This window comes from Procambarus clarkii, chromosome 54 (assembly GCF_040958095.1).
Source record: "Procambarus clarkii isolate CNS0578487 chromosome 54, FALCON_Pclarkii_2.0, whole genome shotgun sequence".
In the NCBI taxonomy this organism is placed as follows: Eukaryota; Metazoa; Arthropoda; class Malacostraca; order Decapoda; family Cambaridae; genus Procambarus; species Procambarus clarkii.
Window position 1 is genome coordinate 23,215,305 of NC_091203.1, and position 23,194 is coordinate 23,238,498.

Sequence of the window (23,194 nt, forward strand, 5' to 3'; positions counted from 1 at the left end):
CCTGTAACCAGTCACACGGTCCTGTAACCAGTTACACGGTCCTGTAACCAGTTACACGGTCCTGTAACCAGTCACACGGTCCTGTAACCAGTTACACGGTCCTGTAACCAGTCACACGGTCCTGTAACCAGTTACACGGTCCTGTAACCAGTCACACGGTCCTGTAACCAGTCACACGGTCCTGTAACCAGTTACACGGTCCTGTAACCAGTCACACGGTCCTGTAACCAGTTACAAGGTCCTGTAACCAGTTACACGGTCCTGTAACCAGTCACACGGTCCTGTAACCAGTTACACGGTCCTGTAACCAGTCACACGGTCTTGTAACCAGTTACACGGTCCTGTAACCAGTCACACGGTCCTGTAACCAGTTACAAGGTCCTGTAACCAGTCACACGGTCCTGTAACCAGTTACACGGTCCTGTAACCAGTCACACGGTCCTGTAACCAGTTACACGGTCCTGTAACCAGTCACACGGTCCTGTAACCAGTTACAAGGTCCTGTAACTCCATCTTGACTGAATACTAAATCTTCACCGCCTTCCACTTTCAAATTCTAAGTGAAAGTAGTGAACATCATTTAGAAGTGCTGAGTACCTGGTGAGCGTGACGGCGCGCGCGCACACACACACAAAGGCGAGCAGGGGGGCTGGGGCTGGCCCCCCCCTCCCCACATACCTAACAGGCTGCATTTGTTACGTAATCGACCAATTCGTTAAAAGTTGCGACGTTTCAGACAAAATTAAAGCACCGTATTACCCTTTTAAACAAAATTATGCTCCATCACTTGGGGTGGACGGTAGAGCGACGGTCTCGCTTCATGCGGGTCGGCGTTCAATCCCCCGACCGTCCCGACAAGTGGTTGGGCACCATTCCTTTCCCCCGTCCCATCCCAAATCCTTATCCAGACCCCTTACACTGCTATATAGTCCGAATCCCGTCAAACACACCGAAACTACGACGTTGGTACAACGTTCCAACAAGTCTCCGTGGTGTAGTGGTAAGACACTCGCCTGGCGTTCCGCGAGCGCTATGTCATGGGTTCGTATCCTGGCCGGGGAGGATTTACTGGGCGCAATTCCTTAACTGTAGCCTCTGTTTAACGCAACAGTAAAATGTGTACTTGGATGAAAAAACGATTCTTCGCGGCAGGGGATCGTATTCCAGGGACCATAGGATTAAGGACTTGCCCGAAACGCTACGCGTACTAGTGGCTCTACAAGAATGTAACAACTCTTGTATATATCTCAAAAAAAAAAAAAAAAAAAAAAAAAAAAAAAAAAAAAGTTTTAACACCTCCTAACCAGTTATAACAACCAATATAGCAAGTTGTAACAACGTTCTAATACGTCATAAACACGTTAAGCCAAGATGTAACAACTTTATTACAAGTTGTAACAAGCGGAAAATAGAGAGAGTTTCGGTTGGTTGTTTCCAGGAAAATGGCTTGGCGCTTTCCCCTGACAATCCCCTGCCCTGGCAACTGAGCGCGACCTTCACTGGCCGAAGACACGAGACAGCAAGCACAGAGCCCAAGAAACAACCAGTAATTGAAGATGGCGGCAGGTAGAGCCATCTTTATCTTGAGGTTATCTTGAGATGATTTCGGAACTTGGTGTCCCCGCGGTCCGGTCCTCGACCAGGCCTCCACCCCCAGGAAGCAGCCCGTGACAGCTGACTAACACCCAGGTACCTATTTTACTGCTAGGTAACAGGGGCATAGGGTGAAAGAAACTCTGCCCATTGTTATTCGCCGGCGCCTGGGATCGAACCCGGACCACAGGATCACAAGTCTAGTGTGCTGTCCGCTCGGCCGACCGAACAATATAAAAAAGAGTAGTTGCCCCACGGGTCACCAGACAAGAGGTACAGCCTTCACACTGACCTCCAGATGACGTAATACGACTTGACCTCGTCAAATTAGGTCATCTGCAAGCCAGTGTACTCCGGCCCACATTCACGAAGCAGTTACGCAAGCACTTACGAACCTGTCCATCTTTCCTCAGTCTTTGGCGGCTTTGTTTACAATTATTAAACAGTTAATGAGCTCCGAAGCACCAGGAGGCTGTTTATAACAATAACAACAGTTGATTGGCAAGTTTTTATGCTTGTAAACTGTTTAATAAATGTAACCAAAGCCGTCAAAGACTGAGGAAAGATGTACACGTTCGTAAGTGCTTGCGTAACTGCTTCGTGAATCTGGCAGCTGTACAGCGCCAAAACACTACGGGCTCACCATAGCCCGTGCTACTTGCCCCGCTCCTGTGCCAGGTAAGTCCACTACGGGTTCACCATAGCCCGTGCTACTTGCCCCGCTCCTGTGCCAGGTAAGTCCACTACGGGCTCACCATAGCCCGTGCTACTTGCCCCGCTCCTGTGCCAGGTAACTCCACTACGGGCTCACCATAGCCCGTGCTACTTGCCCCGCTCCTGTGCCAGGTAAGTCCACTACGGGCTCACCATAGCCCGTGCTACTTTGGAACTTTTGTTCTAAGTAGCTGAATCTAAACCAACAAGATGCCTTCCAATGGACAACAGAAAACTTTAGGACGTTTATCAGAGGAAAGCCTAGCACTGGGAAGGGATCAGGATAAGGATTTGGGATGGGACGGAGGGAAAGGAATGGTGGCCAACCACTTGTGGACGTTCGGGGATTGAACACCGACCTGTATGAAGCGAGACCGTCGCTCTACCGTCCAGCCCAAGTTGCTGGTTAATGCGAAGGTACAAAACAATGGCTGCTGTACTAATGACAGTGGACTGTCTTGTGTAATATTATTCAGTCCTCCCATCCCCTGGGTTATCTTGAGGTTATCTTGAGATGATTTCGGGGCTTTAGTGTCCCCGCGGCCCGGTCTTCGACCAGGCCTCCACCCCCAGGAAGCAGCCCGTGACACCTGACTAACTCCCAGATACCTAATTTACTGCTAAGTATCAGGGGCATCAGGGTGAAAGAAACTCTGCCCATTTGTTTCTCGCCGGCACCCGGGATCGAACCCGGGACCACAGGATCACGCGTCCAGTGTTCTGTCCGCTCAGCCACCGGAATAAACTCTTGAAATCATCAACAGGTAATGCTGGGTATACAAGACGAGTATAACATACATTATTTAATACGAAGCACAGTTTGCATCACCGTATAACAAAGTTCTAATGGCCCTAAATACAAGCTAAAGTAGACAATACATAAATACAATGTATATTGTATCTCGTTGCATAAAGCGTGTGTTTGCAGCCGATGTATCACAACCGTTTTGTAACACTGTATCGTACACACACTAATCACAATAGTGTGATGCATCAATGAACAAATCCAATACTTTTGAACAAATCCAATATAATAATACTACGCTTCGAACGTAAGTTCGAATCCTCGTCACGGCCCTTCTGGATTTGTTCACTGTATTGTAAAATGTGGCAAATTCAGGCAAAATATGTACAATGCTCTTCCTAAAATACAGCATATAATACAACTGGATATACAATGCCTGCAAAACACAAGTAAATAATGGTAATATATATCCTATCTTTCAAGTCCTGCATCCCAAATTATACAAGTCCGATAATTGAAAGTACACGTCCTATAATTTAAATTATACATTACGTGTCGAATAATGCAAATAATACGGTAAACGGTGGGTGAAGTATAAGAGACTTGCAAGAACAAGTTGGGTTACTACACAAGACACTAGACCAGAGGGTAAGGAGTCCAGGAGAGTACTACCAACCTGTAGTACAAACGGAGGAAGGTTCAAGTCAGATAAGGCGTTGGCGGGTGCGAGACGCAGGTACCTCACTCCTCGACGGGTCAACACACACTGACGGCCGCTACAGCTGGCTGGCCAGCCAGCCCACACTCCCTCCCTCCAGCCTCCACCCCCCACCCACCAGCTGATCTTTTCTCTTCATTCATTCATTCACTCCCCCCGCGCGTGTGTGTGTGTTTGAGTGTGTGTGTGTGTCCCCATTACCCCCTTCACCATCACCCACCCACCCCCCATCTTTTCACCCTAAGGGTTCTCTCTACGGGATTTAGGGCGAGAGCTCCACCCAACGTAAGCGTACGGGACCCGTTCTCTAGCGTCCGGTAGGACTCTGACTCTAACCGTTCTGTTGGATGTAAACATTGGAGTATATTTGTGTGGGTGGTTGACAGCTTGGGTATAATTGGTGCGTATGTGATGCTGGCATATCAACGTTATACTACAACGGTAACACTACATGCGAACGGTGGATAGCAATATTTAATAATGCTTGTTATCCTGCCACACCAACCATGTACCCCGTCACAGCATCTATGTGCCCCGTCACACCAACCATGTACCCCGTCACACCAACCATGTACCCCGTCACACCAACCATGTACCCCGTCACAGCATCCATGTACCCCGTCACACCAACCATGTACCCCGTCACAGCATCCATGTACCCCGTCACACCAACCATGTACCCCGTCACAGCATCCATGTACCCCGTCACACCAACCATGTACCCCGTCACAGCATCCATGTACCCCGTCACACCAACCATGTACCCCGTCACAGCATCCATGTACCCCGTCACACCAACCATGTACCCCGTCACAGCATCCATGTACCCCATCACAGCATCCATGTACCCCGTCACACCAACCATGTACCCCGTCACAGCATCCATGTACCCCGCCACACCAACCATGTACCCCGTCACACCAACCATGTACCCCGCCACACCAACCATGTACCCCGTCACACCAACCATGTACCCCGTCACACCAACCATGTACCCCGTCACACCAACCATGTACCCCGTCACAGCATCCATGTACCCCGTCACACCAACCATGTACCCCGTCACACCAACCATGTACCCCGTCACACCAACCATGTACCCCATCACACCAACCATGTACCCCGTCACACCAACCATGTTACCCACCACGCCAACCATGTACCCCATCACACCAACCATGTACCCCGTCACACCAACCATGTACCCCGTCACACCAACCATGTACCCCGTCACACCAACCATGTACCCCATCACAGCATCCATGTACCCCGTCACACCAACCATGTTACCCACCACACCAACCATGTACTCCGTCACACCAACCATGTTACCCGCCACACCAACCATGTACCCCGCCACACCAACCATGTACCCCGTCACACCAACCATGTACCCCGTCACACCAACCATGCACCCGTCACACCAACCATGTACCCTGTCACACCAACCATGTACCCCGTCACATCAACCATGTGCCCCGTCACACCAACCATGTACCCCACCACACCAACCATGTACCCACCACACCAACCATGTACCCCGTCACACCAACCATGTACCCCGTCACACCAACCATGTACCCCGTCACACCAACCATGTACCCCACCACACCAACCATGTACCCGTCACACCAACCATGTACCCGTCACACCAACCATGTACCCCGTCACACCAACCATGTACCCGTCACACCAACCATGTACCCCGTCACACCAACCATGTACCCCACCACACCAACCATGTACCCTGTCACACCAACCATGTATCCCGCCACACCAACCATGCACCCACCACACCAACCATGTATCCCGCCACACCAACCATGCACCCACAACACCAACCATGTACCCACCACACCAACCAAGCACCCAGCCCCCAACCAACTCAGCCTAAGTGACTGCCAGCTAACCCTCACATTCTACCATCTTCAAGACCAAGAGTGAGAGCGTCGAGCATAACCCCACCAGCCAGCCCTGGAAGAGATGTATACGAGCCACAGTGGGCCTATTGGTCCCTGCCTCACAACTGCGTCACACACTCTTGTACACAAGAGTGCTTCAGGAAACCTTACATCATTTTGTAATCTAATAACTCGACCAATTCTAATTCAAATAATCTCAAATTTATCAGCATGTGTAGAAACAACTCTGAATTCTATGTTTAATTTTTTTCAGGCATGGAAATGTCATTCACTGCAAAAGAAAAGAAAAAGGCATTTTGTGTGTTAAAATATGGTCGAACACAGTCGAACTAGACTATGCAGTATGCATTGGTGGGAGAAGTCGCTAAAAATGCACCAACTGCAATGTAGATTTGGATGTGGCACACAACGTTCAAAGAGGAAGGCTGTCTGTACCGGGCAAAAGGAGGTGGATGTCCACCAGTATTCGACGAGATGGTCGAGCGCTTTCGGGAAACATTTTTGCATAGCCCCAGCAAGTCCATATGAACAGCAAGTCTGGAAGCCCAGAATCCTCCAATGATAGTTTGGCGAGTTGCAAGGAAACACTTGCTAATTACACCCTACAAGCTGCAGCTCGTTAAGGGCTTAAAAACAGACAAGCAAAAGTGCAAACAGTTCTGTGTCAATATGCATGAGAAACTTGAAGACGAGTTTGAACATGTTGTTTTCAGTGATGAGGCCACATTTCATATGACTGGCAAAGTCAACAAGCATCATGTTCACATTTGGGGGTGAAGAAAATCCTCACGCCACAGTTGAGCCCACGAGGGACTCACCAAAAGTGAATGTGTTCTGCCCCATTTCTAAGAATCATCTTCATGGCTCCCTTGTTCTTTGAGGGAAAATGTTCTTTGAGGCAATGTTTATCTGCACATGCTACAGAACTGACTAATTAACGAACTTATTTCAAATGAACATGAACACTTCCTTTTTCAACAGGACAGGACTCCACCTCATTGTACAAACTGTCTCTGGGAACGGATAAAATTTGTAAACATAGTTACCACTGTATTGGTACAGTAACCATATATATATAGTACATATATATACATACATACATATATATATATATATATATATATATATGTATAGTTACCATATATATTGAATATATTTTACTGGTATATTATATTTGGTTAAATATTACTGCATTGCTGCCATTGTTGATCTTGTAGTATAAGCTTCCTTAACTTATATTTTCTTACTCCCAGGATTAAGAAGAGCAATCAAGTTACCAAAATTCATGGTAAACAAATGCATTATTATTGAAGTTATATTCTACATTTTGTTCCACTCTGGAACTTCTTCAGGAAAGAAATGAATACACGAGGTGCAATTTTGCCTTAAATACACATGCACAAGAGGTGAAGTTGTGTGGGGTGAGGGTGAAGGGTTGCATATGGGTAATCAAACATAAGGTAAGGAATAGGGGAATAATGGAAAATAGATGCCAATCAAACACTGGGTTAGGTGGTGGGTGTGGAGAACTCAGTAAAGATGTTGGTGTTAACTGATGGTGTTTGGCAACATATGGATCTGAGCATAGGCAAGGTATCGAAGTCGTTAAACTGTATATTTAGTGTTTTTTTTTTTTTTTTTTTTTTTTTTTTTTTGTTACGAGTATAGCTTCCAGGATTTGCAGGCTTCGTTAGTCACTGGTGGATGCCAGGATTGTTATATTATCTACCAGCATGTTCCTAGCTATTATTGTGTTACGTGCACTTTTTATATGGTTTCTGGGCGCACCAGCTTGTAAGCAGCAGGTCAGTCTTGCCGAAAGCTTTGTGGTCATACCACTACAAGTAGATTGAAGGCGACATCCTTCATTGGGGCATGTCAATTGGTATACCTCGTTTGCTCTTTGGAGACGGTTGTATTGTTTATTGAGGCTCTACTTAAGTATTAAATCAGTAATCCTTTTCATTTGGTAGTAAATAATAAATTCCAATCTTTGGTCGGTGGCTGTCGGTTTCATTCCATTTTAAATTATATTTTAATTATTATTTCTTCTGTTTTATACTGTGAGCTCATAGTGGATTTGTAATAGAGTTTTATGGGAGGAATTTTTTCCTGTTGTGGTGGTTGTTCTCTATTATACCATTTTTCAAAATATCTTCTGATATGGGTATTGAATTCTCTAATCGTGTACCTGTTGTTTATCAATACTTTAAGGCTTTTGTCCAGTTCCTTGTAAATTTTATGCTAGTTGGAACAATGAGTAAGGGCTGTGCATATAAACGAGTTTATCACACTAGTCTTATATCTGTCTGAGCATTCAGAGTGACCATTCATACACATTCCAATGTTGGTGTGTTTAGTATAAACTTTTGTTGTGAAAGTACTGTCTTTGGTTCTCATGCAGACATTGAGGAAAGGGAGTGCATCACCGATACCTAGTTCATGGGTAAAGTTAAGTACCGAGTTTTGGGTAAGTAGATCCTTTAATCGCAACAATTTCAGGTCTTTCACACATACAAATATATCATCGATGTATCTGCAGTAAATGTGAGGTTTCCCCTTGTAGTTTTGAAGATGGTGTCTTCTAATATTCCCATATAGAACTTAGCAAAGAAGACTTCTAGTGGGGGGACCCAATGGCTACTCCATTTATCTGCGAATACATGTCTCCCGAAGGGGTTGTAAATGTGGCCATTTTAGAGCACATCTCCAAAAAATTACGGAAGGTAGACTCTGGAATATCTAGCTTTGGAGTGGTATTGTCACGGTAGATTCTGTCTAACAATAAGTTGATGGTGGGGTCTACAGGGGCATTCGTAAATAGGGATTCCACGTCTAAAGATACTATGTTCCCTTCAGGTTTAATGGTCTTCGCTACGCCTAAGAAATCAACTACCGAGTTCAAGCTATAGTTATTTGGTACATCTGGAGTCAGTATAGTGTTTAGTTGTTTAGCTAGATTACACGTGGGTGTAGGGATGTGGCTGCTGATAACACTGGTAGAGGGTTACCAAGCTTTTGGGTTTTGACATTACAACCTAGGCTACATTTATGGTAGACACCCTGGCCCGTTTTGCAGGTGGATGCTCCCTTTTGTTTTTGCATTAGCAGCACAATTATATGGTTGACTTTCTTCTTAATATCTTCATTTGGATTTCTAGTCATCGTATTGAATTTGGTCTCATCTTGGAGGATTTCTTTTAGTGACATATTCATCAGTCAGGATGAGGAGGAAGGCTGCCATTTTATCGGCTCTCCGGATTGTGATGCTCTACATAAACGGAAGTTGTTTGACTGTTTCTTTGTGCTTATTTTCTAGGGTGTTACTTCTGTAATTGTTTCTCTTCTTATTTCTTCCTGCTAAGAGTTCTCCTTGAAGGGAAAGTGGTGGTGATTTTATTATGGTCTTCTAGTTTGTGTATATCATCTAGTAGCATTTCTACCTCCAATCTCTTCTGGTAGCGACCTGGGTTGGAGAGGAGTAGCATTTCAGTCCAAAGTTAAGGAATTTTGCTTGTTCATGGGTGGGTTCATAGCAAGATTGATAAAACCATTGACTGGTTGTGAGATATTGAGAGCCATTAACTTATAGTTTTCCTTTCAGTTTCCTCATGGTGTCTGCTTTTAAGGTTGGTTGGCAGGCGAGAGACCTTCCCCCATTGTTATTGGCTTCCTTTTTTCTCTAGTTGTCTCCTTACTATATCAAACCAATATCTATATGTTATAACTTCATTTCTTAGTGCCGGGTCATTGAAATTTAAAACTTTTCATTCCTGCCTATGCACAAAAACTTAAAAATGAAAAAAAAATATGTTTTCCCATAGAATTACAGTGGTACCTCAGATTACGAGTGTCCCTGTTTACGAGTTTTTCGGATTACGAGCAGGATTTGCTCGAAAAATTTACATCGGAATACGAGCATTGCGTCAGAATACGAGGGTGTTGATATGCGTACAGGCCAACCTAGCGCGTGGTGGCACGGCGATCGCCCCTCAGTTTACCAGTGCCTTGCTCCCAGTGCCTATCCCACCTGAATTCTTCACCAGGATTTACAGTGTTTTGTTGGATTTTTGGCCATTTGACCATAAAAGTTGTTATTATATATCTCACCATGGGTCCCAAGAAAGCCAGTGGTAAGGATCAAGGCAAGAAATCACATGCGAGGATGACAATAGAGGAAAAGCAAGAGATCATTTGGAAGCATGAAAATGGTGCACGTGTTGTTGAACTTTGTAGGCAGTACAACAAATTCACGTCAACAATATGCACTATACTTGCCAAGAAAAAGGACAATTTAAGTGTTAAAGTGGCAAAAGGCGTAAGAACAATCACGAAGCAAAGACCACAAATACTTGAGGATGTGAAAAAGTTGTTATTAATTTGGATACATGACAAGGAGTTAAAGGGTGATAGTGTTTCAGAGGCCATCATTTGTGAGAAAGTCAGGGTATTGCACGAAGACCTTGTAAAGAAAACCCCTGGAACGAGTGCAGATACGATAGACTTTAAGGCAAGCAGGGAATGGTTTGAAAAATTTAGAAAAAGAAGTGGTATTCATAGTGTTGTGAGGCATAGGGAGGCTGCCAGCTCAGACAAACCAGCGGCTGAAAGATTTATTGAAGAATTTAAACAGTTTGTAGAGGCTGAGGGATACCTACTGCAACAAGTGTTTAATTGTGATGAGACAGGACTGTTTTGGAAAAAGATTGCCTAAGAGGACATACATTACCAAGGAGGAAAAATCATTGCCCGGAGACAAGCCTGTGAAAGATAGGTTTACGCTTGTGCTGTGTTCAAATGTGAGTGGCGATTTGAAAATTAAACCCTTGCTTATGTATCATTCTGAAAATCCAAGGGTTTTCAAACAGTATAAAGTGCAGAAAAACCAAATGTGTGTGATGTGGAGGGCTAATAATAAGGAATGGGTGACTAGGACTTTTTTTCGGAGTGGGTGAATGAAGTGGTGTGCCCTGCCATAGAAAAATATCTGCAGGAGAAACATTTGCCACTCAAGGCCCTGCTTCTCCTCGACAATGCTCCTGCTCATCCTCCAGGCTTGGAAGATGAACTGTTGCACAGATACAGTAATTTTCTCACAGTAAAATTCCTTCCTCCAAACACCACTCCTCTAATTCAGCCTATGGACCAGAAAATCCTAGCGAATTTTAAGAAACTTTATGAAAGGGCACTTTTCCGGAAATGTTTTGAAGTGACTGAAGCCACAAAACTCACCCTCAAAGAGTTCTGGAAAGACCATTTTAACATTTGTAGTGCTTTAAAACTCTTTGACAAAGCCTGGCAAGAAGTGACCCAAAGAATCCTGATCTCTAGCTGGAGAAAATTGTGGCCTGAATGTGTGACAGAACTAGACTTTGGGGGGTTTGAGCCTGTAAATGATGTGCCTATTGTTCTTCCACCAACTCCTCCACATCAGCACCATCCAATTCCAAGCCCATTTGCCGGCCCAGAGTAACAATTGGGCTTGGAATTGGATAGTGCTGATGTGGAGGAGTTGGTGGAAGAACACAACGAAGAACTGACCACTGAAGAACTCCAAGCCCTTCAAAAGGAACAGCAAGAAGACACAGCTGAGGATGTTTCTCCAGTGAAGGAGCATGTGGCAGTACAGAATGTCCCTTCCACAACCATTGTGGTGTCAGATGTGGGCAGAACTGTGTAAATGTGTATCATCATTCATGCAGAAGTGTTGATTGTGGAGAGCAAGCTGTCAAAGAAATATATAGCAACTCATTGATAGTGAAATGTGTAAAATGTGGGGAAACTGCAGCAAAAGCTGTATGTGAAAAATATTCAGGCACAGTATTTTGTACAAAAACATGTGAAGTACATCAAAGAACATGGTTTGCCTCTTTCAATAGCAACTGATGCTTCAAACAAAGGTGCAACAAAGTGTTCCCCGATACTTTTGAGATACAGAACTTCCATTTGGAGAAGGAAGTACCGCATATGGTACTCTAAACTAGAGACGTCAGGTCTGGATCTGAATAAAGTGTCTGTATACACTGATTGATTGAGTGATGAGGATAAAGCCACGCAAGAGGTGGCAAGGGTATTAGTAGCCCGTAAGTGGTAGATGTTTGAAGTAAATGTGATGTGAGTGGCTGTGTGCATACACTGCAGTCGATGCAAGTGTAAACTATGGAGAACACAGGGGTTTATAATATATAAAATTGCTCAAAATAACGTTATTGCTGCAAACTGTCTGGCTTATATGTTACAGGATGCAACAGAATTTACTACAGGAAAACTAAAAAGTAATATTGAAAATATTGTAATTTGTACCCAAAGTGTATAATCATTTCAGCATCTCAGCTAAAAGAACAGCACAATTAAAGGAATTCTGTGAATTTGTGAAGGTTAATAGCTGCAGTCTGTTGCAGCAAGTTACGACTAGATGGCTTTCATTTTTGCCAGCTACTGTCAGAATACTTAGGTGCTAGGAGGTCCTAAAACGTTGCTTCCAGAGCTTAGGTGAGGAGGAGTGCCCCAAGGTCCTATGGAAGTGCTTTGGAGATGAAGGAAATGTCTGTGAAAGGTCAAAGATATATTTCTTTTTTCTCAGTTACAGTCTTAAATTATTCTCAGAAACTATTGAGGCAGTAGAAGCCAAGACATTCAGCATAATTTCAGTATTTAATATAATGTCTAAACTGAAAAGCAAACTTAAGAGAAGAGTAAAAGGCAGTTTTTCCTGGGGGGGGGGGGGGGGGGGTTAACCCTGTGAGGCTCCCTGAAGCTATTACACTGACTCAGTAACAAGCTACAGTGGAACCTCGGTTTTCGTATGCCCATTTTCGTATTTTTTGGTACAGTACTTGTATTCAATTTATTTGAAAAATGCGATTTGGTACTCATTGTTTGCCTCGGTTTTCGGAGTTTGTTTATACACGTACGAGTCCACCGAGCGCATGGCACTTCAGTTTACCAGTGTCTCCCGCCTAGTGATGATTGCATTTAAATTTTTTGTAAATTTTTGTATTGCTTTTGTGCTTTTTTGGTTTCTAAACATAAAAGTTCTTATTATATATATCATGCCATGGATTCCCAGAAAGTCAGTAGTAATGTTCATCCTAAGAAAATAGTTGTGAGGATAATAATAGAGGAAAAACGAGAGATCATTTATAGTGAGACAATGTGATATCTCATTATAGACAAGTGTTAAAATGTAGGGAAAAACAAGTGTTTATAGACAGATTCTTAGTAAGACGAGCAAGCAGCAAACCACAACCAGTTCCTAGTGGTATGCCTGCATAACATAAGCGAGAGAGAGTACAGCAGAAATGTCATCATTGCTGTTATAATGGAAGAGGACTCCCTTTCCGAACACTAACACCTCTCCTCCTTCCTCTCTTCCTCACCGTCTTCCATACGCCAGCAAGAGTCCTCAGAAAAGGTAAGGTACCTAAGAGTATTATTTTGTATAAAATGTAATTTTCTGTTAATATATTTGGGGGCGTGTAATGGATTAATTCAATTCACATTATTTCTTATGGGAAAATTCGTTTCAGTTTTTGTGTTTTCGGTTTTTGTACTGTCTGTGGGAACGGATTAAATACGAAAACTGAGATACCACTGTACAGGAGTGCCTCGGTTTACGAATTTAATCCGTTCCTGGAGACAGTTCACAGCCCGAAAATTCGTAAACCAAAACGAATTTTCCCATAAGAAATAATGGGAATGAATTAATCCATTCCTAACTCCCCAAAAATTAACTTCAAAGTAAATTTTATACCTAATTCACCCAAATCTTCACTACAAAAGTATGTACAAGTTATTACTTACCTTTACTGATGACTCTTGTTGGCGTATGGAATACGGTAAGGAGGGGGAAGGAGGGGAGGTGTTACTGTTTGGAAGGGGAGTCCCCTTCCATTATAACATCAGGCAGTGATGACTTCTCAGGAGTACACACACTGGCATGTTTGCCTGCATACCACTAAGACCTGCTTCTGGCTCACTGCTTGATTTTTTCACTAGAAATCATTCTATTGAAGATTGTTTTTCCCTTCTTTGTAACACTTGTCTGTAGGGAGACATCACATTGTCATTAATAAGATCAATGCAACGGCCTACTACAGCTTTATCTGGGCGAGTCTTTTCAGCAAAACTTTGCAGTTCTTCCCATACTGCACACATTTTCTTAATTAATGAGGAAGGGACAACCTTTACTGCCTCCTCCTCCCCTGAAGATATGTTGTCCTGCCTAACTAGTTCAACAACACTTGTACCATTTTCATGTTTACGAATGATCTCTTGTTTTTCCTCTATGGTCATTCTCACATGTGTTTTCTTGCCTTGAATCTTACCACTGGATTTCTTGGGACCCATGACGAGATACTGTATATAATAACAACTTTTATGCTCAAATAGCCAAAAATACGAAAAAAATGTAAATCCTTGCTAAGAATTCAGGCGGGATAGTCACTTGGCGGGAGGCACTGGTAAACTGAGGCACGAACGTTGTGCCACCATGTGCTAGGTCGGCCATACACACATAAACAAACTCGTATCCCGAGGTAAAGTTCGTAACCAGATTCAAATTTTCCGAAGAAACCGGGCTCGTAACCCAAAAACTTCGTAAAGAGTGGCATTCGTAAACCGAGGTATCACTGTACTAGATGCCATCCGTCGTAGAGTTCTTATGGCCTACCAGGGACCAAGCTAGAACCTGGAACCCTCAAAGAGGCACAGGAAGTGGTAGTATACTATGAACAACCTACTTTTATAGTAATTCATGTCTACCACCATGAGGAAAAGCACCCAGAAAGTCAGCACAACAAAACAAAACCACTGCATGGTTAAAAACAAGACTGCAACCTCAAAACTGGAAAAGAACTCCCCACAACTATGAAAACAAATTACAGATATTTGTGAAACTAGTTTGAGCTTGTTCTCTCCACCTCCTCCCCCGTTTAGCAGGTAGAGAGAGGCAGGTTGGGTCAGCCAGCCTCCCCACCGCCAATTTTTATTCTGATGTGTGCCTGGTTGCTACTCTACTTAGCTCTGGCTCCAGTCTCCAGTTTTTCAAGTGGTGTTTTGCCTTTGAGGCTGTTCTTACAGACTTTTGTGTAGTGTGAGCCAAAAGTTCAAGAGTGCTTGGAACATGTGCTCAGTGTTCTCTTCCCTGTGCACTCCTTAAGTGTTGCTCTTGCGAGGTCAGGGTTATCTTCCCTGGGGGTATTTCGGAAACACACACTCTTTAGTGGGTCTCCTTGCTCGGGGTCTCCCTCACCAACCTGGTAAGCAGGTGGTCTTGGACTGTGTCTTTCCTCGGGTTGGGGTATTTTTGCTGACGAGTCACACACGTGCGACCTAATCAGCACTCTGAGGTAGACCTTAAATTATTGTCTGGGTGGCGCCATGTTCTCCTCGGTTTGTTCCTAAAGGTTTTGAGTTTATCTCTCTTGTCCTCTTTTTGGGGGTTTTATTGTTTGCCCTTGTGCCTGGGGCCTTTTCTGTTAAGCCTTATTAGGTTTCATAAGGGCTTTTCTCCTGTTAACCCCCCCCCCCCCTTTGTTGCCCCATTTGACTGTTCCGTTGGCTTTAGGTGGCTAGGGTTTTCTGTTCATTAAGTTGTTCAGGAGTAACCAGTATTGCATTCCAAGCTGGGCCTCGTAGCCTGGTGGATAGCGCGCAGGACTCGTAATTCTGTGGCGCGGGTTCGATTCCCGCACGAGGCAGAAACAAATGGGCAAAGTTTCTTTCACCCTGAATGCCCCTGTTACCTAGCAGTAAATAGGTACCTGGGAGTTAGTCAGCTGTCACGGGCTGCTTCCTGGGGTGGAGGCCTGGTCGAGGACCGGGCCGCGGGGACACTTAAGCCCCGAAATCATCTCAAGATAACCTCAAGATAACCTCAAGTGCCTGGGCTTCCTGCAGGGCCCGGTTGTCATATGGATACCTCTTCCAAGCACACTCTCACCTTGTGCTAATTTAAGGGTTGTTCGTCGCCTGTGCCACCTGGTAATGTTCATATGTTCTGCCTCTGCCATAGTACCTGTTGGATCAGTGACACCTTCAGCCCAGTCATATAGGACTTGTTCCCCTCATGTGACTCATCTTAACTCATTCCCATCTTGGGGTTCCGAGGTTTCAGGCAGCAACTGCTTTACGCTTAAGGTTTTCTGTTTTGCAACGGTCTAGGCTGTGCGCCCATTTAGATGCTCCGGCTTTGCCCCACGTGATGTTTAGGGACTTTCATTTGAAGGTGCTGGTCAATTCAACTGTGGACCTCTCTACACCACCTCTTTCTTCCATGGTGGGCCAGCCTCGCCATTCTCCTTTCCCCCTGCTTCCGACTCTGAGGCATTGGAGGGTTTCAGAATCAGGGCAGTGTTTTGCTTGGGATATGGCTTGAGTGGATCTGGGATTTGCCCCTTCAGACACGGGCTCGGAGGCAGTTGAGCCTCTCACTTCCTCCAAGGCTTCTGGGCCATTCCAGATTTGAATGGACTCCTTGGACTCCACTTTTCTTTCCTGGGTGGTAGTCGTGGATGCGACCTCTTCCGTAGGGCCCTCTTCTGCAGTTCTCTGGACTGGGGCGAGGGGGGGGGGGGTCCAAAGTGTGTTTGTACAAAATGAAATCTTCCGAGAACCAGACACAACAAAAATTCCAAAGAACAACATAGAGCGCAGTTGGCCCAGATGGAGTTTCACCATGGGTTCTGAGAGAATGTGCACTTGAGCTCAGCATTTCACTTCAACAGAGTTTTCAGGCATCCCTGTGTACAGGAGTCCTAGTAAATATGCGTAAAAAAGGCTAATATAGTTCCAATATACAGAAGTGGTAGCAGGGAAGACACCCCCCCCTCCCTCAATTATTGTCCTGTATCATTGACAAGTATAATATTCAAAATATTGGAGACAAATAATTAAAACTAAATGGGTACAACACCTGGAGAAAAATTATATAATAACAGACAGACAGTATGGTTTTTGATCTAGAAGATCCTGTGTAACGAATTTACTCAGTTTCTATGACTGAGCCACATAGATTTTACAGGAAAGAGATGGTTGGGTTGAGTGCATCTATCTGGACCTAAAAAAGGCTCTCAACAAAGTTCCACATAAGAGGTTGTTCTGGAAACTGGAACATATTGGAGGAGTGATTAGGCATAGCACATACTAGCTCTTGTCAAGAAATCCAACATTCTGTTTAACTCATTTTGTATGTATGTGCTTTTACCCGAATAAACATTATTATTATTATTAACAATACTACACAAACCAGAGAACAGGGCTTGTCTCATCAAGACCTTTAAAATATTGAACAAATAAGATAATAATCCAGATCACTTGTTTAAAAGGTCCACTGTAACGCATACCAGAGAGGGGGGGAGCAACAGCTTCATGCTTAACAAGCTACAATGTAGGACAGAAAACAGGTACGTTCTTTCATCCATAGGGCTATAAACCCATAGAATTACTGTACATACCAACTGAAGCTATATATGCCAAGACAGTACTCCAGTTAAAGTTAAAAGTATTATACTGTATTATTATATATATTATTATATATATACTGGAAAAAGTATTCAGTATAGTCTCATTCAGCACCCTGACAGTCAACATATCTACACATTTACAGATTTCAACATGAAGGGAATCTATAATATCTTTATCATTCTTCTCTCTTTGGACAGTATTTTCAGTTCTCGTGATCTGAGATCTGTCCCTCTGTTTTCTGGCAGCGAGTTCTGTTTGCACTGAGGAGGAATGTTTCAAAATTATTCAAAATCTGTGTTTTTTCCTTCATTTTCATCTTGAAAGATATAGTTTCTAATTACAGTGTATGGTCCTCCAGTCCTGCCATTAGTAGAAGCAGAATTAGCAGAGCTAGCCATATTGATTTGATCTACTTCATTTCCAGCCTTTTTGTTAATATCTTAAAGATACTGAATATAAATCTCATTTCTAGGGATAACATGCTGGAACCATTCACTGTCATCTCATTTACCTATTTACCTGAAGGTCACCAGCTCTACAGTAGTGGCCTTGACAGAAACAGTGAGCAGATTGCATGTCAAAAGTCTCCCCCATTATTCCCGAGGATTTTTTTCATCTGAAATTCACAATGAAGTACAGTACTACAGTCTTGACAATGATGTTTTCAATGGGAAGATGATGCCATGGGTTTACAACTCTGTACAGTGGTACCTTCGTCTACAAATTTAATCTGTTCAAAGAGACAGTTCGTAACCTAAAATTCGTAAACCGAGGCAAATTTTCACTTAAAAAATAATATAAATTGAATTTCCCCACACCCAAAAATATTTACTTACAAATACATTTTATACAGAATACTACGCATAGATATCTTACCTTTATTGAGGACTCTTGTTGGCATATGGAAGACAGTGAGGAGAGGGGGAGAGGTGTTAAGTGTTTGGATGAGGAGTCCCCTTCCATTTATTTTTATTTTTTTTTTTTTATTTTTTTTTTTTTTTTTTTTTTTTGAGATATATACAAGAGTTGTTACATTCTTGTACAGCCACTAGTACGCGTAGCGTTTCGGGCAGGTCCCTGGAATACGATCCCCTGCCGCGAAGATTCGTTTTTTCATCCAAGTACACATTTTACTGTTGCGTTAAACAGAGGCTACAGTTAAGGAATTGCGCCCAGTAAATCCTCCCCGTCCAGGATACGAACCCATGACATAGCGCTCGCGGAACGCCAGGCGAGTGTCTTACCACTACACCACGGAGACTGATAACATCAGGCATCATTATAACATCAGGCAGTGATGACATTTCTAGGGTACTCCTACATTTTGCAGACATACCACCAGGACCTGGTTGCTGTCTGTTGCTCACTGCTTGCTTGTCTTACTAAGAATCTATCTATAGACACTTGTTTTTCCCTACGTTTCAACACTTGTCTGTAGCGAGACATCACATTTACCATGAATGATCTCTTGTTTTTCCTCTATCATCATCCTCAACTATTTTCTTAAATTGAACTTTACCACTGACTTTCTTGGCACCCATGGCATGATATATAATACAGTAATTACTTTTATGTTCAAAAACCCCAAAAAGCAGAAAAACAATTAAATTCTTCACAAAGAATTCGAGTGCGGTCGTCAATAGGCGGGAGACACTCAGCCTAGTGAGGTAAACTGAGGTATGCCTCGCCGAGAAGAGCCACACGCTCGTCGACCCATACATGTATCAACAAACTCGAGAACCGAAGCAAACCTCGAATACCGAGTCAAATTTTAAGAATAAATTGAGCTTGTATACCAAAACATTCGTAAAGAGGGGCATTCATCAACCGAGGTTCCACTGTACTGAATATTTTAATCTTAAATGGTTGTTTCTTCCAGGAAGGAATCTTTCCTACAGGTATCAGTTCACGTGCTCACTGAAGCAGGTGTTCTTTGAAGAAGCATTCCAACTGATCTTGTCACCCCTGTGATAATGTATTTCTATTTCCTCCTGTAATTAGTGCAGAACTTAGCTGTTTATAGGCAATATCATTACGATGGGGTCATGTAATTTTTTTTTAGCAAATTTAGTATTCAGTTCTCTTATAATATTTTTAATGCAGTTAGTTTACATCACTTATTAAACATTTCATACCCAGCCTGCATGTGGTAGTGGAAGACGTGTGTGGTCAAATTGTACACAAGACAATTCGACAAAGTTAATTTTCACTAGAAAAATATATACATATACAGTATTGTTAGGTTAGCTTAAGTTAGGCTTAGTTTGAAATGGTTATAATAGTTTGGATTAGTATGAGTGAGATTAGATAGGTTTAAAACTCCAATGGTAAACCATCTTTTGTATGATGTGACTTGTATACATGAAAAAAGGTTAAACACATAATGGGCTCACCCCTTAATAATTATAATAATAATAATGATAATAATAATAATAATAATACCTAAAATAATAATAATGTTTATTCGGGTAAAAGTACATAAATACAAGATGATTTACAAACATAATGTTGGACTTCTAACCAGAGCTAGTACATACTATGCCTAAAGCCGCTAATACGCACAGCGTTTCGGGTTTCATTTATGTACTGACTAAAGTCAATTGTAGGAATGAAGTGACTGGAACCACCCACGCAACTTTACCCCTGTACCACCACATAGTAGACGTTGTAGTCTAAGTTTTTTTCCCAGATTTTGTCCGAAATGCTGTCCGTATTAGTGGCTTTAGGCAGAGAGAGATTAACTCTACCTGTAACTCTATCCTAACTTAAAACTCTATCTTGTCCGAAACGCTGTGCGTATTAGTGGCTTTAGACAAAGAGAGATTAACTCTATCCGTAACTCCGTTATTCTGTAACTATCATCGTACTAGCGCAACTAGAAATCCAACATTCTGCTAGTAACTCATCTTGTATGTACTTTTACCTGAATAAACATTTATTAGTATTATTATTTGTTATAAGTGAGACAACCTGTGGATTCTGAGAAATCCACAGGTTGCTCAAATTGACTTTCTCTCATATAGTGCAGTTTCTTGGGGTTTATGTAAGGAACATTTATTACCTAAGCCTTCTCCATTGTATGATGTATCTGTTGTATGTACGTTGATAATAATACAATTATAATATTGATAAGTTTGGGGGAAAAGTGTCGAGTGACGGACAATATTGGAGCTGTCAACCTTACCTTGAGGTGGGCGAGAGGCGCTTGTAGGGCAGTGTGAGGCACTGGTGAGGCAGTGTGGAGCAGTGTGAGGCACTGGTGGGGCGGCGGGAGGCACTGACGAGGCTGTGCTAGAGCAGAGGAAGGAGTAGTGCCATGGTGAAGTAGTGGTAGTGGCGTGGCTGGTCCAGCCGGACCTCCTCAGCTGTACACAAACCCTGACGTCATGGGTGAGGCGTCACCGCCCTCTCCTTAAACCCCTTAAATCACCGCCCCTTACGACCACCAGTAACCCATTATACCCACAATTTCATGACTAGAGATCAGTCACACACCCCTTCTTAGGAACTACTCATGCAGGTGCCACCTTTGACGGAGTTTTAACCCTTAAGCTGCTCAACTAACCCCTTAAATCACCGCCCCTTACGACCACCAATAACCCATTATACCACCAATTTCATGACTAGAGATCACAGTCACTCCAGTCATTTACCCCCTCCCCCTTCTTAGGGGCTACTCATGCCCGTGCCATCTTTGACGGTGGCTTAACCCTTAAGCTGCTAAGGGCCGCAATCTTCATCAATCATTACCGCAGGGCAGGTCTATTACCCCTGCACCACGCCCCCCTTACTCCCTTTTCCTCGCATATGAACTGCCTTTAGAAACTTATTTATGTATTTATTTATTTATATACACGAAGGTACATTGGGTTTGTGAGTATACATAGCATGGTAATTTGCAATCTTGTAAATAAATAAATAAATAAATATAAATAAATATGTTTATTCAGGTAAGGTACATACATACAAGTGATGTTACATTAATGGATTGATATATAGATAGAGCTAGTACATACAATGCCTAAAGCCACTATTACGCAATGCGTTTCGGGCAAGAAAAACATTAATATCTAGAACTTAATACTAATTGAGCATAAAGAATAAAAAGTGTTGAAAACAAATACAAATAAAGATAAAAAAAGGGGGAACATGACTGAAAAAGCAGCACAAATACAATAGGTTGACAAACAGTGTTGATTAAAAAAAAAAAATAATAAAAATAAAATAACAGACATGGGTTGACAATAAAGGAGTGAGGTGGGTTACAGGGAATTTATTAGGTAGTGTTTAGTTTTTATCTTAAACTGGTTGAGAGAGGTACAGTCTTTAACATGGTTGGGAAGGTCATTCCACATTCTGGGTCCCTTGATTTGTAGAGCATTTCTAGTTTGATTAAGTCGTACTCTAGGAATATCAAAACTGTATTTATTCCTGGTGTGGTGCTCATGGGTTCTGTTACAACCTTCAATGAAGCTTTTGAGGTCAGGATTGGCATTACAGTTCAGCGTTTTATATATGTATAATACACAAGAGAGAATGTGCAGTGACTTAATATCTAACATATTCAGAGATTTGAGTAGGGGTACCGAGTGATGTCTGGGGCCAGAGTTGGATATTGTCCTAATAGCAGCTTTGTGTTGGGTAATAAGAGGACGTAAATGATTTTGGGTAGTAGAACCCCAAGCACAAATACCATAGATGAGGGAGTAATAGAGAGTAACCAGGGCAGGGCGGGGTACATAATATCTGATCTTGGAAAGAATGCCAACAGTTTTTGAAACTTTTTTTGATATATTTAGAATGTGACCCTGGAAATTCAGCTTGTGGTCGATGAGAACGCCAAGGAATTTGCCATCTAATTTGTTACAAATTTGGGTATTGTTTATTTTGAGATTTATCTGATTAGAGGATTTATTGCCAAACAGAATATAAAACGTTTTGTCAATGTTAAGGGTGAGTTTGTTGGCAGTTAGCCAAAGATGGACTTTCTCTAGCTCAGTATTTACTGTGGCATTTAGAGCAAGGGGGTCAGGACTGGAGTAAATGAAGGTTGTGTCGTCAGCAAATAGAATTGGTTTGAGGTGTTGGGAGGCATTTGGAAGGTCATTAATGTAGATGAGAAAGAGGAGAGGGCCAAGTATGCTGCCCTGAGGAACACCAATGTTGATGGGTAGGGTGGGAGAAATTGTATTATTCACAGAAACATACTGGAGCCTGTCAGTAAGATAAGATTTGAGGTATTGCAGGGAGTGTCCTCTGACTCCATAATGATGTAATTTAAGAAGAAGGTTTTGATGGTTGACAGTGTCAAAAGCCTTACGCAGGTCCACAAATAACCCAACAGGAAACTCCTTTTTATCAAGAGCTGCATGAATTAAGTTAATCATACTAATAAGTGCATCGTTAGTGCTTTTTTTGGGTCTGAAGCCATATTGACAAGAGCTAAGTATATTGTGTTTGGCTAGAAAAGAGTAAAGCTGCTTGTAGATTAGCTTTTCGAATATTTTTGACAAGTTAGGCAGGATTGATATAGGTCTGTAGTTGTTAACATCAGTGAGATCACCACATTTGTAGACAGGGGTTACTCTTGCTTTTTTTAGAATGTCAGGAAAGGTTTGGAGTTCAAGTGACGTGTTGAAGAGCAATGCAATAGCAGGAGCTAGAGATCTGGAGGCTTTTTTGTAAATTAAAGTTGGTATCTCCTCGAGGGCACTAGACTTGGTTTTAAGGGAAAGGATTATTTCATTGACATCAGTGGAACGTCTAGTAGGCTTTAGGTACAGAGACTGTGGATAGTTACCTGTAAGATAGTCCTTAACATCAGTACAGGAAGATGGAATATCATTTGCAAGGGATGACCCAATGGAAGAGAAGAACCTATTGAACTCAATAGCAGAATCAGAGGCTGAAAGCTGACCAACGTTATTGGAAAGGAGTGTTGGTTTGTTATTTAAAATCTTCTTTGATCCCAATATTTGTGAAATTGTGCTCCAAGTTTTTTTAATGTTGCTCTTTATTTGGGTAAATTTATCTTCA

The 23,194-nt window shown here is 42.7% G+C and overlaps 1 protein-coding gene and 1 long non-coding RNA gene across 2 annotated transcripts; one reads left to right on the forward strand and one right to left on the reverse strand.

Annotated features, from left to right (window-relative positions):
• The first annotated feature begins 5,303 nt into the window (after window positions 1–5,303).
• Window positions 5,304–5,714, forward strand: LOC138352730 (splicing factor 3A subunit 2-like). Its single transcript, XM_069305314.1, has one exon. The coding sequence runs from the start codon at window positions 5,304–5,306 to the stop codon at window positions 5,712–5,714; it is 411 nt and encodes a 136-aa protein (XP_069161415.1).
• A 1,595-nt stretch (window positions 5,715–7,309) lies between these two features.
• On the reverse strand, window positions 7,310–20,930 carry LOC138352643 (uncharacterized). The gene is made up of 2 exons (XR_011222852.1): window positions 20,343–20,930; window positions 7,310–9,158 (listed from the first exon to the last, which is right to left on the reverse strand). It is a non-coding gene; the product is annotated as an uncharacterized lncRNA (long non-coding RNA).
• Window positions 20,931–23,194: the final 2,264 nt, after the last annotated feature.

Coding starts and splice junctions, on each gene's coding strand:
- LOC138352730 (XM_069305314.1), top strand. CDS start 5,304: ATGTACCCCGTCACACCAACCATGTACCCCGTCACACCAACCATGTAC.